At 45.8% G+C, this 23,673-nt stretch overlaps 1 protein-coding gene and 1 long non-coding RNA gene across 2 annotated transcripts in view; one reads left to right on the top strand and one right to left on the bottom strand.

Annotated features, from left to right (window-relative positions):
• Positions 1 to 23,673, top strand: part of PPM1H (protein phosphatase, Mg2+/Mn2+ dependent 1H) — a 243,245-nt gene that overhangs the window by 209,584 nt on the left and 9,988 nt on the right. Inside the window, exon 9 of the mRNA XM_028531950.2 lies at positions 10,978 to 11,129. Within this exon, the coding sequence (XP_028387751.1) occupies positions 10,978 to 11,129 (152 nt within the window). The remainder of the gene's footprint in view (positions 1 to 10,977; positions 11,130 to 23,673) is intronic.
• LOC118499040 overlaps positions 1,636 to 23,673 on the bottom strand; it is a 73,189-nt gene continuing 51,151 nt past the window's right edge. Inside the window, exons 2-3 of the long non-coding RNA XR_004901537.1 lie at positions 6,619 to 8,005; positions 1,636 to 5,064 (exon numbers count right to left, since the gene is read on the bottom strand). This is a non-coding gene — a long non-coding RNA (uncharacterized LOC118499040). The remainder of the gene's footprint in view (positions 5,065 to 6,618; positions 8,006 to 23,673) is intronic.

Genomic DNA, 23,673 nt, shown 5'->3' on the forward strand with positions numbered 1-23,673 from the left:
GGGAACCACAGAGATCTGGTCTGAGGAGACACCTTTGCCTCGGGGCCTCATTGGCCAGTTTTTCGGAGAAGTACTGCCTTAGACCTAAGTTGCAGGAAATGATGGTGTAGTAGAAGAAGTAAATGGGGAAGACAGTAATGGCCGTTAGCGCGTGCCAACCTGGGCCAGACAGAATTGTGCAAAATAAGATTGTGTACCTACAATTTAGCTTAATGGGTATGTAGCATAGATCCCAATATTCCTTTGCACGAGATTAAAATTGTACGTTTTAAATGCTTCCAGATGGAGAGGCCTTAGCCAGATCCAAGAAGGGGGGAGGAAGTTAAAGGGAAGAGGAGGAGCAGCTTGAATTGGCTGGTGTGGAGGAATGCAGAAAAAGCACAGGGGACCCTCGTCCCCCGTCCTGGGACAGAAACTCCAAGCCCTGGGTGGTAGTGGTCAAGTCAGGCCCCAGAGAAGCAGCCCGGGCCTCAGCCAGGAGCCCGGGAGGCCAGGTAAATTGATTTAAACCATCTGATGAGGAATAACCGACTCCCTTCCTGTCTTCATTCCCCTACTGCACCCCACCCTGGCTTTCTAACTGTGACTTCCTAAGAACATTCCTCTGCTATGCTTGGTCTTTGCCAAGCATGGATCTTTATTTCACATTTGGGTTCTAAATTTCAAACCCAGCTCAGTCTGGTAGCTTTAATGGTGGGGTGTGGGAGAGGTGATTTAGTTCTAAGAAAAGAGGCTCAGAAACCTTCTTGGAAATCAGCATTGTTCCCTTCATCATTGTAGCTCCTAATTCGATTTGATGAGTTAAATAAAAAATAAATCAAAACCATGTGGGTCAAATTTACGTAAAAAATGCACAGGGGTTTAAAAATTAGAGGAGGGTTTCTCGCCAAACACATTTTCAGTTTTGCTGAACACAAGGCGCTGGAAAAATCTCAAGTGTGCCAAACCCGGGGAGCAGCCGCCAGGTTCGCTGAGCCTCCCTCAGATCTCCCCAGGGCCGCGGCCGGGCTCTGGCCGAGGACCAAATTCCACACAAGGCCCCCCCCCATCCCCGCCCCCAACCAAGCACAGGCCTGTGGGTCAAAGGCAGGAGGTGCTTGACTCTCCCCCAGCCCCAGCACCTTGTAGTGTAGCAGCATGAGATGCGGGCCTCTCCCCCACGAGGGGAACAGGCCCATCCCTCCTCACCATTCACCCTTTTCTTCCCTCCTAAAAGAATCCACATGAAGAAGAAAGGGTTTGTGAACTAAAGGCATGTGGCCTAGACCCTCCACATCTTCTCTTCTTCAGTGCACCTGGCCCCGGCACAACACATCATGTGGTAGGACAAAGACAGCCTGGCTCAGGCCTGCAGCCCAAACTTCCAGATGTTCTGTGCTCCATACCCCCCTTCTGGCTCATGACAGGTCCTCCCTAGAGCTAGGATTCCTCTTGCTGTTACTCATGCCTTCTGGCCTCCACTCTGAGACCGTGCTGTTGCCTTCAGCCCCCTTTTGAGCTCTCAGAAGAACGAGGTCTTTTGCTGCATGGGGGCCAGTTTGCAAAGCCACCCCCTCCTCAACTCAGCAGTCCCCTCCCCCCGCCCCTGCTGGACTGGACCACAAGGAGCCTGATTTTCTCTCGGCTTTGTTTTTCCTCCTCAGTGTCATGGATTCCAGGCAGCTGTTTTTTGTAACTCCAGTCCACTCATTTAGCTCATTCTTGGTTTTCTTCACTGAGATACTATTTTTCCTTTCATCCAAAAGACATAGCCTTCTCAAATAGAAGGTAGAGCTTACACTCGAGTATCTGAAGCCCAGCCCCAGCATTACCCATGGCCTCACACCTTACTCCCCCCTGCCCTCCGCCTCCCTTCAGGCGGGGTGGAAATGCATGTCCACACGGCGCCGGGAGAAGCAGATGGCAGGTCTCTGGAACTGCCTGACACAAGGCCTGCTACGTAGTTGGTAAATCCAGACCTTCCTTCCCCACCGGCTTCTGGAAGGCTTCACGTTGGGCATTCCCAGGATTGACTTCCATATTAAGAGAGAATAACTCTTCTGCTTGGGACTCCCCTGTTGTCTCCCAGGAACACAGGCACAATATTTAAGATCTCACATTGTCACCTTGACATTTACAGTCTTCGGATTCTTGGTATCTTTTCTTGCCCCCAGCCAAAACCCCACTTGGGGAAAGAGCATGGTTTACTCTGTCGTGTACTCTCGACAGTCTGGCCAATCCATAGGAAACAGTGTTGGCACAGAGCGGCATGGACCAGGGCTGCACTCCGCTAAGAGTAATAAATGATAGGATTATATATACAAAGAGTGTGGTCGTAAGTAGGTAAAAAGGGTGCGGGTATGAGTACACACATATGTGTCTATGTTTATGTAAATCTTGAAGTTTGCAAAAATGATAGTGGTAATTATCTTTGGGTAGTAGAAGAGGAAAAACTTGTTTTAAAAAAGCTCCCTAGACCCCTCCTTACCGTACGAGGTGGGGTGTGTGGTGGTTAGAAACGCAGACTGGTAATCGGTCTGGGCTCGAGCTCTGTTTCTTCACTTACTAGCTGGGTGACCGCAAGGCAGTTAGTTTACCTAAATCTCAGCTTCCTCTCCTGTAAAAAGAGGGCAATGGGGTTGTTATACTCAAGAACCTAAGGAACGAATGACATATGTAAAGTACTTAGCACAGAGCCTGGCGTAATAAATATTGGCTTCTAGTTTCTCTTCACATTCCATTGAAACCACAAAATTTCCCTGGCTCTTCACTTAGGGGTGAAGGGTCCAGTGGTGTTTATCGAACAGAACACTGGAGAAGATGTCCTCAGGGAATTAGAATTTTGGGCCAGTTGGGAGGTTAGACTAGCCAAAGAATAATCAGCCATGAAGCCTGCGATTCCTGCTGCCTGAGCGGCCAGGGGAATTCAGAGAAGGGAGAGACAGCTATGCAGTCTGGAGACGCGCAAGATGGGGAGCACAGAGAAATAAGGAAGCGGCAGTGAGTCTGTTGTGAAGTAAAACATGCCTTACAGGGTCATAGAACTTGGAAGATTAGCTTGAAGGGCTATTAGCAATAATAAAGCTACTTATTGTGGAGTGCCTGGACCCAGAGCAGCAGATAAGGTCTTTAGCGAGGGGAGCAGCATGACAATGGTGGCGGTGGGAGTCTTCGCCTGTAACGGCAGGTAGATGGGGGAACAGACAAGCGGGTGGGAGATGCAGACAGGGAGGCCATTGTGGAGCTGAGGCTCCGAGACTCTGGGGAAGTGAGGAGCTGAGCAACGGCAGGGACCGTGAGAACTGAGAGGAGAACTGTCTGAGAGACACTTCAAAAAAGACACAAAAAAAACAATGTAATAAGAACTGATGGCAGATTTGGTTTAAAGAACAAGCAGAGTGAAATTTTTAAAAAAAACATATTAAAGTTTGCTTTTTAGCCTGTGAGAAAGGAAAACTGTTGCTTATTACAGTCTGAAGAGGAAAAATAATTCCATGCCTTTTTCTGAGTTTTCTCAACCAACGGCAGGGGAGACTTAGGACAGATGAAAATAACTTTATAGCTTCATCTCCCCTCACCCCCCACCCCCAGTTTCCCACCTGCAGGAAGACAGGAGCAGAGCGAGCAAGTGCTGCTTATGGACAGTAGGGAACAAAGAGGAGTCTCCAAGGGGCTCAGTGTCCAGTGCCCTGTATCCCCGATCCTGTAGGGAGAGGGAGCTGGGCAGTGTTCCAGCACAACTCACTGCCTTTGTGCCTTTGCTGACTGCAAAGCAAACCACCCGAACACTTAACAGAACCATTTATCATCATCATTCAAAGTCCTGTGGGTTGAGTCCTGAGACTGGGCTCAGCTGGGTGGTTCTCCCTGGGAGTGTCTCACGTGGTCACAGTGGATATTCGTTGGGGCTGGAGTCATCTGGAGAGCGGATGGGCCGGAAGTCCAAAACGGCCTACTCGCACAGCTGGCAGTTGACGTCAGTTGTCTGCTAAGAGTTTGGCTGAGGCAGCTACGCATGGCCTCCCCCTTGGTTCCAGCTTCTCATGGCTGGGCAGCGGGATTCTGAGAGAAGACATCCCGAGAACCAAGTGATTTAGGAGTCCCAGGCAGAAGCTACAAGGTTTTGTAAGACCAACTCAGAAGTACCAGAACATCTCTGCCACATTCTAGAGGTCCAGGAAGGCATGAGGCTGGCCCGTGTTTGGCGAGAGGGGAATCAGGATCCACCTGTCGAAGGGAGGAGCAGCGGGCTTGTGTGCCAAGGGAAGGAATTGATGGCGGCCGTCTTGGGGGCTCGACCACCATCTTCCTGTAGAAGCACCCTCCCTGCTGCGAGGTCTTGAGGATAAAAGAAATGATCATCTATCTTTCCAGTGAAAACCAACAGAAGTTGATGAGTGAGCTGTCTAGTTAATTAAAGGAAATACAGCTTGAAATGTAGAGGCAGATTTACAAAGAAACTAACTGAACTTACGTATCAGGCCCCTTCACTCATACCAGCCATTACTGAGTTCTGGTTGTCGCTGGGGGCAGTAAAATGTTCTCGAGAGGAAAAGCAAGGTTACAATCAGGAATTACTTCCTTTGTAAGCATTTCTCAACAGAAAGGGACCTCAGTTCCCAAGATTCCTGTAACTTGATGCAATTTCTTCTCTCATTCTTACTAAACATTCACATTAGTATCTAAATTTGTATTCTTAATTATTTCTGTGTTCTTTTTTTCTTTTTTAAAGATTTTATTTATTTATTTTAGAGAGGGAGAAAGAAGGGGAGAGAAACATCAATGTGCAGTTGCCTCGCATGTGTCCTTTGCTGGCGACCTGGCCTACAACCCAAGCATGTGCCCTGACTCGGAATCGAACCAGCAACCCTTTGGTTCACAGGCCTGTGTTCAATCCACTGAGCCACACCAGCCAGGGTGTATGTTTTTTTTTCTTAAAGAGCTCCCCAAACTGAATAAACTTCAAGCCCCACAAACCATGGGTCTTCCTGTGCAAAGGGAAAATGCTGAGTTCCATCTGAGGAGACGCTAGTAGTCTGAGCAGTTGCATTTGGCAGTTTCCTTTTCTCTTCCAGCTTTCTTGGGCTATAATCGATACATAACATTGTGTAAGTTTGAGGTGTACACTGTGTTGATTTGATACGCTCACATATAGCATTAGCTAATCCTCCATCACCCCATATAATTACCCTTTGATTCCTGTGGTGAGAGCATGCCAGATCTCTCCTAGCAACTTTCCAGTGTATAATATGGCATTATTACCTATAATCACCATGCCGTTGTTCAGTCCCCAGAACTTACTCATTTTTTAACTGGAAGTCTGTAGCCTTTAACCAACATCTCTCCATTGCCCACCCCACCCCCTGGTAACTACCAATCTATTTTCTGTTTCTATCAGACTTACTGGCATTTTTCTCATTCTCTGCAGTCCCGCACGTCTCTCATCTCGGCTGGGGTGATGCATGTTTGGGGCTATGTGATCCTCTCCCACCACCAGCACTTTGAAAATGTCTGGGGGCAGGGAATCACTTAGGAAGAGTGAGGAGCAGCTGCTTTATCCAATTCTGACCTTCCACAGGAGAAACCTCGTGGCTTAGCCTGTCTGTCTACATCTCAAGCTCGAGAGTCTCTGTGAAAATCACTTGTATGTCATTCACAGGGACGAAAATCCATGTGTCATTTACGTGGGTTGTTCCCACTGGGCAGTGACTAGAGACTTGCCAACCAGCTACTTGAATAAAACCGAATTTGAAATTTACTTTGACACACACCAAAAAATGTTAGTTTGGCGACTCGTAAAATTCACGGCCACACAAAAGGAGCCAAATTGTATTCTGTGTCCAACGTTTCCTCTCACTGGAAATTATTTCCCTCTGCTGTCTGTCTAAAAAATGATTTCATTTGAATTTTACAGTTAAACATGCAGTATTTTCTTTTTGCATTAATGCACCTAAGGACAGTTTAAGAACTTTGTTTAAAAATGCAAACCCCTGGAATCCATTTCCTGGAACATCTACATCACTTGGTGTGGGGTAGGTCCTAGGAATTTTCACATTCTTAGACAATTTTGAAACAGGTGCTGCAAAGGCCTCTCATCCCATAACACTGTCATAAGCTGCTCTCCAGTGTGAAGCAGGATCTTCAGTGTCACAGCCCTGGAGTGGGTTGGTGACCTGTCTGTGCTTCGCGCTTAGTGCGCGAGGCTCACCGCCAGGCTGGTGGAGTCCACACACCTCCCTTTCCAAAGGCCGCCGGAGGCCCAGAGAAAGGGACAGACATGGAAGCACCCCACCATGCAAGGTGCACAGCCTCCCTGTAGCTCCTGACCCCCCTGAGTTGCAGAGCCCCAGACTCCGTGGAGAAAACGGAAGTCCACGCTCTAGCGGCCAGCCAGGCCCTGGGTGCCCTTCAGGCTTCTCTTCACATGACCTAACATTTTAGATGCTTTAGAAACTTCCTGAGCTATCAGATGGTAGCCGCCCTCCAAAGTCAAATGTTTACTTTGTCTGTAGACTCCAGGAGGAAAAAGAAACCCTCAAGCATATCTGTGGTATATTTAAAGTATAAAATTATACCCACAGCCAAAACAGCCAGCTCCTTTTGGGTCGCATGAGCAGCCAACATATTTGTAATACTTACATGTCCCTTGGTTCATTTACAGTCAGACGCTTTGAGGTCATGCGGTCGGTCACATCAAGGTCTGACCCATCCCATGATGAAAGAGGAGGAGAATGTTAGAGCCGTAAGCATCCCCCGTGGCCACCTAGTCCTAACCTTTCATTTCACACAAGGAGACACTGCAGATTTGAGAAGTCACGCCTCGTCCCTCCCCACTTCCCAGTGGAAATGTAGCACGTTAGCCAAACCGAACCAGACCATGGAAGGCCGCCAAGCACGCAGCCCTCTCTCACACCCCAGCCTCCGGCCCCTGCAGCTCCGCCATGTAAGGCATGTGATGTCCCACTCTGCTCCCCGACACTCTCCGTCTGATGAGTCATTACCTTACTCCGCATTCCCAGCAGGGTCAACAGACGGAAATGCAAATAAACGTGGTGGTTATGCCCAGCTATTAAGGGACAGAGGTTAGTCTCAACTCCAAGTCTCTTCCCACCAAATTCAGGTGTGCTTCATGACATCATATAGTGGAGACAGAATCACAAGACACACAATTCAGATGCAGTCTTGGTGCCAGAATGCCAGTACTGAAACACTCTCCTTGGTTTGTAGGGCCATAGAACATAGGCTAGAGTTTTTTATTTCCTTCTGGTACAAGAGTCACATTCGAAGCCCTAAAGGTTGAGCTTTCTGGGGTTGGCCACAGGGGTACAGGGGACAAGACTTGGGGCTCTGTTTTCTATGACCTAATGGCGGCCTTTACCTTAGGAACGACTTGACTTTTCTGCCGGGAACACTACCGAGAGGCCCGATCACTGTTATTTTAAGTGAGACCCTTAGAACTGAACCCCAGGTCCCTTGAGCCTGCTCTTACCTCCTTTCATCAGCTAGGTCACTTTCGGGTGCACCCTGAGGTCAGTACCTTAAGAAGTGACGGGCAGGGCATTAGAATTTGTAATTAACCTCCACATTATCTCATGTGCTCCTTATAACAGCTTTGTGAGAAAGGCAGACACAGGTCGTACAGTATCTGTTAGTTTTCTTGATATTTTTTCAATTTTTTTAACAATGATTTCAGACATGAGAAAATTGGCAGTTTGTCTCAAGTCCCAGAGCTGACGAGAAGCAGAGACCGGAAGTGGGGCCTTCTGGTAGCAGAGGCAGGGCTCCTGCTCCTCCGGAAAGGAAAGCGGGGCCTGCGCTGCGGGAGCTCATTGCGGGTGTGAAAGGGAAAGAAGGCTTGGAGAATCCACTGAGCTGATCAAGATGTGAAAGCTGTTAGGGCATCCTAGGGAAGCAGCCGAGATTTGGCAAATGAAAGAACCGATGGATTCTTTTTAAAAGTAGTTTTAAGAAGCCAGCGTCAGCTTACAGTAACGTGAGCTCCTTTAACATGCCACCAAAATTTCATCTGTAATAGAGCAAAGATGCAAACATGTATTAGACAAACGCTGAAACAGCAGCCTGCAGCTGAACACTAAGTGGAGGTGGTGTATTAAAGAGTTGCTTGTCACAGGCTCTTGTGTAAAATAGGGGGCTGGCGATGGCATCAAGGACCTCTCGGTGTTCTGGAGCCCAGGGCCCTGCAAGAGCAGTCAGCTCACAGCTAATTCGCGGCATATTAACCGAGGCTCCTGTGTTGCCCCGCCCCACACCCATTCCTGCTCCCTCCCTGACACTGATGGTTGTTCCTCAGCAGCTCCACTGAGGACAGAAAAGGAGAAGGAGCGAGTCTGCTACTTCTGTTAAATGTCAGCGTGTTACCTTTTCATGACTGCTGGAGTTCACAAGCTAAGTGTTTTGGGTCACTCTGAGCTTAGGGGTCTTCTGAATGGACCTCCTATGTTGAGTTTTTTTCATTCCTCTCTTTGTCTCCTATTGACTCTTTGTCTCAGCAAATGTGTCCTGCAGATCTGTTATGATTTATGCTGTGAAAGATACTGCTGGGCCCACAGGAAAAAAAATGCAAAACAGTTATCTCTGGCTTCCAGAGGGTGAACTTGGGGTGGCGGGGAGATGAGATAACTGACTCCCGGGGTGTTCACTGTAAGCACAGCAAGGAGGAGTGTCCAACGAGGAAACTGCTTCCCTCGGTTACTGTTTGAGTGAATGGTCACCAAGTACAGGGCTCCGGCTCTGCTGTGGTGACAGAAACAAATAGGACAACTTGGAACTTGCCCCTAGGAGCTTACTGTCTAGAGGTGGTGGAGGGGGCTGTGTGCTTGAGGAAGGGCACGCAGTGAGTTTTCCAGGTGCGGTCCAGAGAAGGGATGGGCCCAGGGGCAGAAGGGAGGCATGAGAAGGGAACTGTAGGAAATCAGCTCACTGGTTCGGATCTCTTCAGATAGAGGCTTCCTAAAGAGGCCCATCAAAACCGCACCTTCTGGAATGACTCTGCTGTCACTCTCCTTGCCCTGCCTGATTCTTCTTCAGAGAGCCTACCGTCTGACATTGGAATTTGTCTCTCATCTGCTAGGTTAGAAGTGATAAGAGACTTTGTCACCTTTGTTCACAGCTGTATCTTCAGTGTCTGAAGAAGTAGTTGGCATATAGTAAATGCTCAGTAAACACAGAATGAAGGCTCCCAAAGGGCAGATAGATCCACACGGGCCTCTTCTCTCAGCTGCTCAAGTTAAATTGCTCTGAGAAGCTGCAAGAATCTCAAGGGTTCCTGTGGCCCTTCTCTCCCTTCCTTGGCAGATGGTAGCATGGGGAAGGAGCCACCGGAGGCCCTGACCGTGTTCCGCAGGTCCCCTCAGACACACTCGGTATAATACACCTCTCCCCCGCAGAAACTCACTTCCTGGTTTCTGAATCCCGGGGAGCCGCAGAGGCCATTAGTTTGATGTGAGGCTTCCCGGAACACTGAGAAGCTATTTAAGGAATTGAACGGGGGACTTTGAGGAGATGAGTGTGGCCTGACCGCGGAGGGCCAGCTACGGCTTCAGAAAGGGGCGGTCAGGACTCCAGAGCCCGCTGGAATCCTTTGAAGCCCTTGCCACTGGGAGGACAAGCGGGCAGTGGGGTGTCTTGCGTGGAAGTCCAATTTTCCTGAAAGTCTCTCCACAAAATGTTCTGCATCACAGGTTTATGTGTAAGACGGAGTTGTAAGTGGAAAGTCGGCATGCTTTGGAAATTGGCTAAAGGGCAGGAAACAAGGGGAGCAGTAAAAAACCTTAAAGGATGTTAATTAGGGAGAGCCTGAGGGATACGGTTGAGACCAGCTTTTTATTATTTACATAAAAATTACTTGGGGAGTAGTACTGAAAGGGATTTTCATGTTGCCTAATGAAACTGCATTAGAGAACTCTGTGTGAAAATGTGAATAGTGGAATTAAGGGAGGATTCAATTTTTTGACGGAATTGAAAAGGAATGTTTTCTAACATATTTCTGTTTATCAGCCTACACCCATTCTGTTCACCAGATTTCCAGTTGAGTAGTGGGCAGGGAAGCTTCAGCTTGAACAACTCAAATCTCTGCATTTTGGGGGCCAGCAGAAAGTACTTGAAGAAATTTTGGCATCCTACACACAGGGCAGGTCCTGAAATTAAATGGGTGTTATATTCATCCCTAAAACCCTCTCTTTTCAAAGGAGCTGGAAGGCAGATAGAATCTGCTCTTTAGCTACAAGCATAAGATTGGGCCACCTAACACCCACATCTACCCACTTCCCTTTACTTAACATTTTCTATCATATGGAGCTCAAATTGTCACAGAAATTCATTGTAGGCATACCCCAATAGGGAGCTAGCAATCTCTCTTATGCAAAGTTATTGCATACACAGAGCCAGGACTTGAAGTTGGGTAGGAGTGACATTTGCTAGCTTCTCTATAGCCTACCCTGGGGATAGTCTATGTAGACATCATGGAGACCACTGAGCATTAAATGAGCTGTGTCTCCCTCATCATAGACCAAAACATACAAAGCAACTACTAAGGACCCTAGAGTGGCCTTATCTCCCCCACAGACTGAGAGCTTTGAAGAGAAATCTGCTACTCATCTTTATGCTTACAGCACCTGGCCCAGAGCTGGCCCTTAATTAATGTTTGTGGAATGGATGTGCGAAGGAAGGAAGGAAGCAAGCAAGCCCCTGGCCGTTCTTCTGGCCAGCACAGCATCTGCTGTCAGTGTTCCAGCTACATCTCAGGCATTACATTTCTTCATGGTCAAACTATTGAGGCCAACTGTCGGGCCCCATCTGTCTGTACTGCAAGTCTCCAAAGGAGGCTACCCTGGCCACAAAGCTTGCTGCACAATCAAGTACCTCACAGTGCATGCCTGCACACCACGGGGCTGTGTGGGACAAGGGAAGGGAAATCAGCAGTCTGTTAGGAGGAATAATGTGCTCCCTCTTAAGCAGGAGTATTCCCATTCATTTCAGGTAAGAGTCTACGATCTCTGCAGATACGAGCATGGAGCAGATGACGTGCTGATCCTGGCGACTGATGGACTGTGGGATGTTTTATCAAATGAAGAAGTGGCAGAAGCAATCACTCAGTTTCTTCCTAACTGTGACCCAGATGACCCTCACAGGTTTGTGCATTTCTGTGGGTATAGGATTGCTTCTTGACGGTGTTTCATAATGCGAATGACATTAGTAAAAATCATGCGTTGTCAACATTCATGATGCATAGTAGAGCTAACAGGGGGTTTAGTGACCAAACTACAGGAGGGACCACACTTACCATTAGAGGTACATCACAGCCAAACAGAAGTCCTCCTGAAGCCGAACGTAGGTCTAAGTGGTGAAGAATTTGATTTGTAAGATATTTTAATATCTTAGTTCATATCCTCCGAAGGGTGAATAATTTGTGATCCTTCTGACAAGACTGATAGCAGATGCTCCCAGTATATATTTTTATCAACTGGGGAATTGTTTCTTTTGAGAAACACTGAGAAAGGAGAAAATTAAAATAGATATTTTCTTACAGTATAATGGCAGTATAACTGTCCTAAACAAACCCTAGGTGACTCTCAGATATAAACAGAAATCCCCTCTGGAGAAACACAGTTTTTCACTTAAAACACAAGAACACAAGACACCATGAATAAAAGCAGAGTTCGACCTGTAAACACTTCGTTATTGGATTTATCCATCAAAAATATAAATAAATATTTTCACATTTCAGAAATATTTTTAAAGCATTGAAAATATGAATAAGGATAAAAGACTATAAAATATCTGCACTTTTAAAATAAGGAAATGGAACTTCTGGAGATGCAAAATATAAAAATAGGAACTAAAAAGGTCACTGGATTACAGGGATTAGAGACAATCGAAGAGAACATAGTGAGCTGGGAAGTAGATCTGAATAGTCCAGAGTATGGCTCAGAGAGACAGAGAGAAGGAAAATGTGACATGAGATTAGGAGACTAGGAGGATAACCAAAGAACATTTGAAAGATATTATCCCCAAATTGATCTATAGAGTCAGTACAGTTATAACCAAAATTCCAATGGAGTTTTCACAGAAGGAGCTTCATGAGCAGATTCTAGAAGTACACTGAGGAACGAAGTGCCAAGAATGTTTGTGACTGGGTTTGTGAATGTTTCTGTATGGGTTTACCCTTCTAGATACTAGACAAAATCAGAACAATTAAGACAGTGTAGAAAAAATATAAAATTTCTCCCTGGCTGGTGTAGCTCAGTGGATTGAACACAGGCCTGTGAACCAAAGGGTCCATGGTTCGATTCTGAGTCAGGGCGCATGCCTGGGTTGCAGGCCCAGGCCCCAGTAGGGGGCTCGTGAGAGGCAACACACACATTGATGTTTCTCTCCCTCTCTTTCTCCCTCCCTTCCCTTCTCTCTAAAAATGAATAAATAAAATCTTTAATATATATATATATATATATATGCAAGTCAGAAGAATACACATATTATGATTCCATATACATGAAGTAGAAAACTAACGATGTGTCATTTAGAGGTATAGATATTAAAACTTTAACAAAACCCAAGAGAACCCAAAATTCAGGACAGTGGCTGCCTGGGGAGGAGAGGTGGCAGAGGGGGGTATGTGCTTGAGGAGGGGCACACGGTGAGCCTCTAGGTACTTACGGTAGTGTTCTGTTCCTTAGCTAGAGGACAGGTGTGTGATGATTCGTGTCATCTTTAAACTGTACATGTGTTCCACACATTCGTCTGCGTGCAGACGGAGAGGCAGTGTGGTCTGGTGGTTAAGGGCACGGAATCTGCAGTCAGCCTGCCTGCGCTCAGATTCTGGCTCCGCTCCTTTTACCCTTGTGACCTTAGGGAAGTTGCTTATTCCTTCGGCGCCTGAGACTCTGCGTCTGTAAAACGGGGGTTCCAGTAGTACCAGCCTCACACACGGGTGTCAAGTGAAGTGCCTGCCACGCTAGTCAGCACCGGCGAGTGTCCATTGTCATTGTTGTTTGTTTCTATTTCTGTAAGTGTCACATATTTCACAACAATAACAAAAATTGCTTTGGAAAAAAGTGAGGTCAGACTGTCTCTTCCTCGAATTGTTTGGTATAACAATTTTGCTCAGGTGCAAAGGAATTAACAGTACTGCAATTGAGGATTCTTTTATTTAAATTTGAATATATTTTCTCCTGTTGAGTTTTTAGTTTTAATCTGTGTTTTATATCCTGCTTGTTAGCAACATTCTTATGTTGGTTTTCTGTCTTGTGATTATTTTTATAAAGCTTTGCAAAGCAAGCTGCCAGGTATGAGTAAAGGGCACCCAACACTTTTTTTTTTTAATCTCTCCAAGCTGACCCAGTCTTGCTCACCAGCCTGTCCCTCTCCATGGCAACAAATCTGCCCTCCAGGGAGTGGTGACCTATGGGCAGTGTGGTCACTGCCAGGCCAGAGCAGGCTGCTGGGTTTGTGAGAACTGTCACCATTGCAGCAGGGCTCACAGTGACCTCCATAGAACAGACAGGGACCTCCATGGGCCAAAACGAAAAGGTCTTCAGTGTGCCTTCAGGGAAAACTGCAAACCAAAGCTGGTGAAAGAATCTTGCATCAGACAAATGAAAGAGTTGAAAGGAAAAGCTACAAAAGGAGCACAGTTTTATTGGTAACACACAGAATATCAGGCTGAAGGTCAGAAAAACTCTGGTTGCTTTTTGAGATCTTAAGACAGTCAGAACTTTGGGGCAAAGTTACTCTTCTTTGCCAAAAGACTGTCATTCAGGTTCATTCATTGGGGAGATAGTTAGGACCTATTTTACAAGCCAAGGCCTGCTAGACCCTGGGGAAGAGTCTGAAGGAAAACAAACCTGGTCCCTGTCCTCTGGAATTTAAAGTCCAGAGGGGGCTGCAGAAGCATAAGGAGGTTAGGATGTGAGCGGATGAATACGGATAAGCCAGGAAATGTCGGGGTAAGGTGGAACTGGAGAGGGAGAACACAGCGCATTCAGAGAACCTGGCAGTCGGTCTGGCTGACCTGGCGCACGGCTGTGTCAGTGGCTGCGGTGTGAGAGGTGAGCAGGCCAGATCACGTTGGACCTTATGAACTCACAAGATTAATATGAACATTATTTGTAGGAAAGGAAGTCTGTGATGATACAGAATTTATGCAATTCTGTATCCCTAATCAGAAAACATTCTGCAAAAGCTGACGCCAAAAACATGAGATGTGAATCATTTCTCTCCCTGTATGTGCTCCTTAGTGATTTAAACCATGTTGGAAAGTCAGAGAAACTTAATTTGTTTTAAAAGCACAACTTAGGAATTATATAAAACAATGTCCTCTTTCATGTGTGACATGTTTGCACACATCTGTGTGACCTGAAAGGAGGGCACTAGACTCCTGCCATGGCTCGGTCCCGAAGCCCTGATGGCAGGAGGTTGCCCGACGGTGCCCTCTTGACGGGGAGCTGTTCTCGCTGGTCATGCAAAATAGACACATGAGTGGAAGTCAGTCATCCTAATAAATTTGAGCCTAAATCATAATTTCTGTGATGAAGAAAGACCTACTTCCAGAGGCTATATGAGCCCTTCCTCAGCCAGAAGGACTCATTTCTCCCCAAATCTAGTCCAGGACCACGGGTAGCCTCTTTAGTCATGGAAGCTGGGGGCTGGAGAGTTCCTGGGTCCAAGCCCGAGGAGGCGGCCGCATGAGGTCAGCCTGGTGTGTGATAGAAAGTGAGAAAGGGCCTTGGCTGGCGTAGCTCAGTGGATTGAGCATGGGCTGGGAACCAAAGTGTCCCAGGTTCGATTCCCAGCCAGGGTACATGCCTGGGTTGCAGGCCATAACCCCCAGCAACCGCACATTGATGTTTCTCTCTCTCTATCTCCCTCCCTTCCCTCTCTAAAAATAAATAAAATTTTAAAAAATTTTAAAAAAAAAGAAAGGAGAGATGTTCCCTCCAGGAAGGGCAGCCTGAGAAAGGAGAGACGACAGAGCAAGTGAGAACAACAACAAAATGTTTCTTCATTTGAGGTTTTGAATGGGCCTGTTTGACTTTGAGTTTTGCCAGGTTCGCCCAGGTTTGCCTAAAAATTCAGCAGGACAGAAAGGGCAGTGCCTTACCTCTGTGACAGTCAGGACTTTTGGCTTTTGCTCTTCAATTGTTTGACTTTGTTTATATTATATGTAGGGTTTTTTTTCTTTGCTTTTTATTTTTCTTTTTCTCTTAGGAACAGCCATTCTCACCAAACTGCCAGCATAGTCTTCCTCTCATGACATCATTTCTTGTAAGAAATGTAACACACTCCAGAGTGAGGGGCGAGAGAGGGGATGGTTAGCATAAAGATAGGTTTGTGAGGTTCTGACCCTCACGCCATCCTCTCGGGCAGAGATGGGTAAAAATTAGCCATATGATCTTCTTGACCCCAGTGTATTAAGTCCTTTTGCTGTTTTGAACTGTCTTAACAAAGGAACTAGGAAATTTTAAAAAGAAGCATTGTGGAGCAGCCAAAATGTGAGTATGGTGGTTTTTTTCTTTCTTTCTTTTCTTTTTATTGGAGTTTGCCCTGAAGTGTGGCAGAGTTGGCCGTTCTGTGAATGAGGGTCATGAAATGAACTATTCTTAGGAAATAATACCAAGCTAACGTTCTGAAGTGGGGTTGCTGCAGTCACAGAGGTTGGGCTGCAGTTCTCTGTAATTTCAGTACAATTTTCTTTTGTGGCCTAAAGATCCTGCGCAATTGGTAGAGGGTGCTTAGAGAAAGACCTGGAAGGGACTTGTTTTCTGAGGCAACACATCCCCTCTGTTAGGCTAGAGGCTTGAGGGTGAGTCCCCTGAAAAGAATATTCAAAATGGAGGCAAGTACGTAACACTCAAAGAAGAAGCTTGATGTTTTGTCAGAAGTGAATAAATTAGTACTATTACTAAAAGGAAAGGACATGGGCAAAGCCAAGAGGAACAAGGGCCAAAGAACAGTTAACCAAACATGAAAATGTGGCACTGATTTGTGACTGAACAAAACATGGAGGTTCTGCTGCCTATCACCACAAAAGCCAAACCTGTGATGCAGATGCTGGTGCAGAAGGAGAGTTTTTTCAGGTGCCATTAAACCTGGGAAAATGGTGGACCCCAGTCTCAAAAGACCATCTCCTCTTTCTGCTCTGGAAAAAGTCCAGCCGTCCTCAGCAAGGCCAAGACAAAAGCCAGTGTCCAGAGCTCCTGCTCCATTTCAAAGTCCAGTCCTTTGGAACCTGCAGGCAGCCACTAAGCTACCCATCCAGGTTGCTTTGCTTGTTCCCAGCTGCTGTCCACATGGAGCCCACATGCCCATGGGCCAGGCAGCTGCCAGGGCTGCCTGGTTGCATGCCCCTGGGCGACTGGGCGAGAGAGCACACAAATCACTGGCGAATGCATCACCAGGTAGACAGAAGAGAGAGGGGCTCCCTTCTGGAGGCCAGGTAGTGATGGGGAGAACAGGTGAGTGCACCATACCAGTGTAGGTCATGAGAGAGAGGTGGGGAGAGAGAGAGAGCTTCTTTGTTGCCCTGGGATTACATTAGGCTGTGCTTAGGACAGACCAGGTACTTTATCAAAATGACCAATTTCCCCCAACTTTCTTGTATTTTGGGTGGGTCCACCTTCTAACTAGTCTCTTTCCCCCAGGCTAGATTAATGGGTCTCTTTGGTCCAGCACTGCCACCCCTGTACCATTTTGACTTCTATGGTGCATATGCCTGCCTTCCCCTGGTCCCACCCCCAATCTGTTAATGGAAGGAAAGGGAAAGGCTTTTTTCTCTATACAGTTATCTTGCTAGCTTTTCGCATGATCAAAAAACCTCCCCTTGCTGCCACCTTGGCCGAAGGGGAGACTCCTTAGCACTCTGACTGACTGCTTTACAGTAACAGATTCACATTTTAAATGCTCAGGCAAAACTTTGCAAGGCTTTGCTGCCCATTCCTTTATTTCCCAAGACCCGCCTGTGTAAATCTCATCTCTGTAACTTGGACCTAATGGCCCTTGGTCCCCCTGCCTTGACACTCGAGGGGCTTATTATGGGGTATTAAGTCTGTAAGTGCCAATATACTGTAAACTCTGGAGAGCACTTCCCTAATGAGAGAAGCTTTCTCGATGGTCACGTTCCGAATGCTGTTCTTCGCGTCCGCGCTATCCGAGGCTCAGAAAACTGTGCCTTGATACCAAAGAGAGTAATCAGTGGAAAATTAATAGTAAAACACCCACCAAACACTGACAGCAGAATACTCACCTACATATCAAATACTAGTTTGTATTACTTGATAATATGAAATTTATTTTGGCAGAAGACAACGGTTCTTCTTATGAAATCATTCCTTGGGTTAACTGATCTGATTTCCGCCAGCACTGTACGGTTTTCAAACACTATGCTTCAAATGCAAAAAGGAAGGCCCCCGCCCCCACCGATCAACTACAGGTCTTCCAAACAATATCATTTGTGTTTGATCTGGAGTTTGAAAACTAGACAAAATCTGCATGTTTGTTTCTTTTTCAGTGTTTAGCATATTCGGATCCGTGGGAATTGCAAAGTCAGCCTGAGCTCCTGCTCCCGCAGCCTCAGCGCAGCACTCCGCCAGGCCCTTCTTTCCCGGTGCTGCTCACGCGGCCGTGGAGCACAGCTGTGCGCCCACTTAGTGGGAACATCAGGGCATTCTAAAGGGCTCGCCAGGGAGGACTGAGAAGGAAATGGTCTGTTATGAGCACTCATATTGAAATGCTGCTGTTTGGGATTCTAACTAAAACAAACATGCACAAGCTAAGAAACCAGGGAACTGGTGCCAAGGGCAGAGAGATGGACAATGCCTAGTGGGCATTCTTGCCCTTTCCTGTGGGGGTGGGGACCTCTCCCCAGTCCGTGACGTTGTACCTGCTGGCACACAAACCTCTGAGGGACACAGCGACAGGGTTGCAGACAGCAGCTCATTATTCCAGTGTGTCGTTATATTCCGTCTTAATGGAGTCCCTGCACCGTGGGCAGGGGACAGAGGCTGACACGAGTGGCTTCAGAGCTGGGCAAGGACATGTGTGTGGCTCAGCTCCCAGCAGTGAGCCTAAAACAGGCGTCCTCCGTCCTCTAGGACAGTGAGTTGCCAGGGACTGAGCACAACAAAGAGCCCCCTCCAAGTCACCTCCCACCCCCGCCCACCCAGTCACTGTAGATCCCTGCCAGTGTTCCGAAGCTTGGGAGAGCTTTTCTACCTCTTAAAACTAACAGGCCTGCTCAGAATGCAAAGAGGATTCCTCCTCCTCTTCCCATCACACTCTATTACTTCGGGGCATCAGCAGATGGAGGCTGCCTTTTATATGCAAATATTTGGAACCCATTAATCCCCCAGTTCCTGCCACCTACCCTCCCTCTTGTGAGACCCTGTCTGTACCATCCAAATGGCAAGTAGAAGTTCCCACCCAGCTAGAACTATTGAAGACTTTAAGGCAATTTCAGCCTGAGTCCGGAAATTGACTTATTTATGACAATCCAGTGCTGATTCAGATGTGGGCTGGTGGGAAACAAGATTCTACAAGAGGTGGATGACTTAATGCAAAACTCTGCGCAGAGGAGAAAGCCATTTTATGTCTAATGAGGAGAATGAGAGTTTACCTTTCTTGACCCCTGAGCAAGTGCCAGGCACTGTGCTGAATGCTGTATGGAAGGACCTCCTCTGCTCCTGGCAGGACCCTGTGAGGTCTGCACTATCATTATTCCAGACTTACCAAGAATGAAAAGAGGGGCTCTAAGAGGCTGAGGAATTTTTCCAGAGCCACCCATCTGAGCTGGGGTAAAGCCAGGATTGGACCCCAGGCAACCCATGCCCACCCCCTGAGCGCTTTCTGTGCCCCACAGAGGAGGTGAAAGAATTAAGAACTGCCACAGAAGTAGCAGGGACAGCAGAGACAATCAAGGATTGATCAGTCTCCTTCCACCCTGACATTAGAGGCCGTGGTTGTGAAAGGAGCTTCTGGCCCTCCCACAGTTCTTCAGCCCCTCTTCTTTTTCTGTTTTCCTTCCCTTCCCCGCTGGCCTTTCTCTGCTCCCGCCTCTCGGAGCTCAGGGAGGCGTGAGCCAAGCCCCGAGAAGTGTGCCAAGTCGGATCCCTCCCCGGCAGCCATTTCTTTCAGCAGAGCTTTGCTGATCAATATTGAAAGCTTCAGCTGGAGAAGAAAAATGTTCCCAAAACACAAAATTTGTTTCCCAGGGAGACTCTTCATTAGAAGAGAGGGAATACTTCAAACCACTCCAGCATTTCCCCAATGCGTTCTGACTGGCATTCTGAATCAGGCACTCAGTAACGGCCCTGTGCTGCTCCACACCCAGCTTCCAGAATCACGGGCTCCTTAGCCTGCCTCAGAGTCCTGGCCGGCGTATCATGAAATCCACTTCCCTTTCACTGCCCTCGGCTGCACTGTCTTCTCCTTTGCTACTCTCCTGTGTGTTTTGACTCAGATCTCCTGCCGCTCCCTCAGCCTATGGCACGTGTACAGCCTGTTTAGCCTCAGTACCAAATGTAGAGCCCTCTTATTTTGCTGCCACATTAACCTTTCACTGTCACCAAACTAGGCCCCCCTTGTCAGACAGAAATTTGAGAACAAAGTGGAAGAGAGGAGAAGCTGTTCCTTTCCTCCAGAGGAAGTTGTTTCCTCTTGTACCAGCCTTGACATAAAGCAAGCTTACTAATGGTTTCATGCCTGGAGCAACTTGGCCCTGGAATATGAGTGCTAGTGAGCTCTAACCAGCCTGGCTGAACACTGGCGCCAGGGCCAAAAACCTCCCAAGAGCTGGGTTCCTGGGGTGGTGTTGAGCTGATCAATTTATAAAGAAAACTCCCTGCTAGCGGTCTCATTTTTCCAGAAAGCTGTTTCTGCCTTTAATATTTAATACTTGGGTCTCCTGTAGTAAGAAGTAAATGTCAAGAAACTGGGCTTCAGTTCAGTTGTAGCATTAAGTTTTTTTAATGTACATCTAATCTGTCCCTTCAGTTATCCCTGCACACTGCTCATTAGAGCAGCCTGGCAAAGGGAAGTCTTGTGGAGGTATCCGAGCTCCTGGCAGCGGTGCCGGAGGAAGAGGGCCTACGGATTCTCCCTAAGCTTCCCACTTACGTTGAAGTTGGCCTTCCCTGGAGTACGTGCGTACCTGGCTGATGGCTAGATACTGATGAAATTCTAAAACTGAATTGATGAAACTGGAGGTCTAAAAGGAGAGGGAAGTGGCCAGGTAGGCGCAACACACAGTAAAAGTATGAAGCGAAACCTCACGTCACTCCTGTGGTATGGATATCCTACACCAAGAAATTAACAGAACGTTCCAGGGCTAGAAAACCCCATAGTGTCCCAAATTTTAAAGTCTCCATAGATAACCCAGGGCACGTGGTATTTACTGCATTTAACCCCCATCGAAAAGAAGTTTTTATCTTCCCTTCAAATCCACCATGAAAAAGCATAACTAGATATAATGGAGCCTTCCCTCCAGTACTCCCCCAAAACCTAATAAAACAGATTGAGAGAAACTTGAAACATGTGCATCAGAATCAGAAGGTAAGAGGTGGATTTCACAAAGAACAAAATAAAAATTCACAATGATGAAAAACATGACATTGAAATAAAACAACTCACTGAATGGATTGAATAGAAAACTACTAGAGCAGGAGTAGGCGAACTGAAAGATATCACAGACAAAAAAAGGAAAACAGAAAAGAAGCTGAAATTTAGAAGGTAAAGAGAGCTTATGGAAAAAATATGAAAAATAGAGAAGAAATATCACAGCTGAGGATTTTCCAGAATCAAATACCTTCTCAGTTTGAAGATGTAAAACAATATCCAACTATGATAAAGAAAAATAAAACCTTATTGTTATGTCTTAATGGAACTTCATAGCATCAACAATAAAATAAAATAAAAACAATTTAATAAGCTACCAGTGAGAAAAGACACTTATGTATGAAGACATTATACAAGACTTCTCCTCAAGAAAAGAAGTTAGATGTAAATGGAATATTACCTCCAAACTGCTGAGGGAAAATGGTGGTCAATTTGGCATTCTATACCCAGTAAAACTATCATCCAAGATTAAAGGCAAATATAAAGAGTTTTGTGGTCCAAAGACTGGGTGAATTTCTCTGTCACAGCCCTTGTTAAAAAGAATTACCAAAAATGTGCTTCAGCAGAAAAAATAAAATCCAGAATGAAGGAATGAACTTCAAAAAGCAAAGAAGTTAGTATGTTGGTTTATTTATATAAGTTATAAATGATAATAATGGCTAATATTCTTAAAAACAAGGTGAAATTAAAATAGTAACATGGAAGATGAAAGAAGGCATTCTAAGATTCTTTTATTTTTAGGAGGAGGACATAAACATTGATTAACTCACATATTAAAATTTTAAGCATAACTGATAAAAGAACAGAAATAGTAAACTAACACTTCTAAACCAGTAGAAGAAGGAAAAGGTATTAAAGAAAGCTGTCAACCCAACAGAAAGCAGGAATGAAGGAAAAGAAAACATAATACATAGAAAGCACAAAATAAGTGTGTGTCTATCTGTATGTGTGAACAATGGCAGAACAAACAACATACATCTCAATTGCTATAAGATTAACTTTAATTAGCCAGGTACCACTAGTGAAGTATACTTAAAATAATAAAAAGTTTAGAAATCCTACTCTGTCTTGTGGATTTTATCATTGGAAAATATCAGGGCGAGAGGTAGCATTAAAGATGACTATGTTTCTTGCCTAAGAGACTGGAGACACCATTAACTAAAGATGATAGATGGGGAAGGCCTACTTTGATCGTGAAAATAAATTAACATTTATTGACTTCTTCCTGAGTCTTAATTGGGGACTACAAAGGAAATTAGGAAGAGGCATTGGAAGAACTTGAGCCATGCGTCACGGAAGCCCAGACACAGGAAGAGGACTTGAAGTGTGTGATGGCGTGGAAGTGCTGAAGAGAAGGAGACTCAAGAAGAAAAGGCAGGGGACTTCAAGAAAAGTAGCTGGCCAGCAGTCTCTGTGCTGGAGAAAGGGTGAGCAGCATGAGTATTGTGAAGAAGCCTTTAGATGAAGCTTCAAGAGAACAAACTAATTGGGTGTTGGGCCTACTGGTAAGAGATTAAGGAAGAAAATGGGAAGAAATCAAGGCAGCAAAATGGATTTCTTTCTCTCAAGAAGTTCAACACTGAAGGGAAGACAGAATGGATGGTGAAGAGAAATGCAGGCTCAAGGGAAGTTATCTCAGAATTGGCAATGGCCATTTTTAAGTATAAAACCTTAATTATCTAGAGCCCTCAGGGAAATGAGTTAGTTTCCTGAGTAACCATCTTTTCTAGGTGACCTAATGCTGCCTTTTAAAACACCAAAGCTAGTTCTGACCATTTTTACAGTACCCCGGTCAGCAGCAATTGCAATATCAGGGTGGTCTATTGCCTTCAACTACAAGTGATACTCTTTCATGACTTAAATAAAACCAGTTAGACATGATTTAACCTTGATCTCTCAGTATCACCCTTGACTGCAGGACCTGGTTAGCCTCTATACTCATCACAGGAGCTATCTTGAATTGTTTGGTTTTTTGACATCTTTGAATATCTTTTATTGTCAGCAGTCTTTCCCATAATTTGCCATAATTTACTGTCTAGTCTGCTCATAAACTAGATTAAGGGTGTACTCAGCCCTGACAGATGAATCTACTCAGGATATTGACTCAGCCAAGTTTCTGAACTTGAAACGCTAAGGTCCAGACCTTGGCCGGTCACCAGGGTAATAAACATCACCCTGATATTTGTGGTAGCTTTTCCCTATGTGGTTATACAATATAATTGTATATAATTTAATATAAAACAAGAGTAACCTGGGGTGAGCATCTGAGCAACTCTTTTTGAATATAGTAATGAATGGCAGTATGTAAATTTAGGGACCTGCATTTGTCTCTTAGCCAAAGACCTCTTTGGAGGCCTTTCTGTTTATTTACTGATCTCCACAAAAGAACCCTCAGAGAGTGCTAGCTAGCTGTATTTTCCCTCAAGTGTCACAGATTTCTGCCTCTCTAAGCTGATAATTCCCTCCATACTGGTAGAAAAAGGGGTCTCTCCTTCCCACCTAACACCTGTCCTCCAGAAGAGAAAGCATGTCTCATGTATTAACTAAAATGGCCTCTGCTTTGCCACCTCTGTCTGCTCTCTGGTCTGTACAAGTAGACTTGAGGTTCATAGACTAATAATTCTGAGATCATTCTCTGTAGACCTTGGTCTTAAACAATGCAACGATAGGGCTAAATGTAAGTCTCTCTTAACATGAGAATTGGTAAATTCACACAGGGTTTTAAATGAAGAAATGGAAAGTTTCTGGTGTTGTAAATACTGTAACTCACCATTCTGAAAGCAAGGCAAAGACATTCCAAGCAGGGAAAGAACATTAGTGATGTCAGCATGGTCTGTTATTCAAGGCCCAGAGGCTGGCTTCTGAGGGGACTTCCTTACAGTGTGACATTTATTATCTTGGTGATTTACCAGAGTCTGGCCTTTAGCTTTTCAGATTCAGAAACTAGTTTAATTAACATAGAAAGAACAGATTCATTATCAGAGCTGGGTTCACCCTAACCAAGCTTACAAGATTGATCTGCAAACCAAAATGCCAGTTGACATCTATACAGAAAAATATAACGGACTC

This window comes from Phyllostomus discolor, chromosome 2 (assembly GCF_004126475.2).
Source record: "Phyllostomus discolor isolate MPI-MPIP mPhyDis1 chromosome 2, mPhyDis1.pri.v3, whole genome shotgun sequence".
In the NCBI taxonomy this organism is placed as follows: Eukaryota; Metazoa; Chordata; class Mammalia; order Chiroptera; family Phyllostomidae; genus Phyllostomus; species Phyllostomus discolor.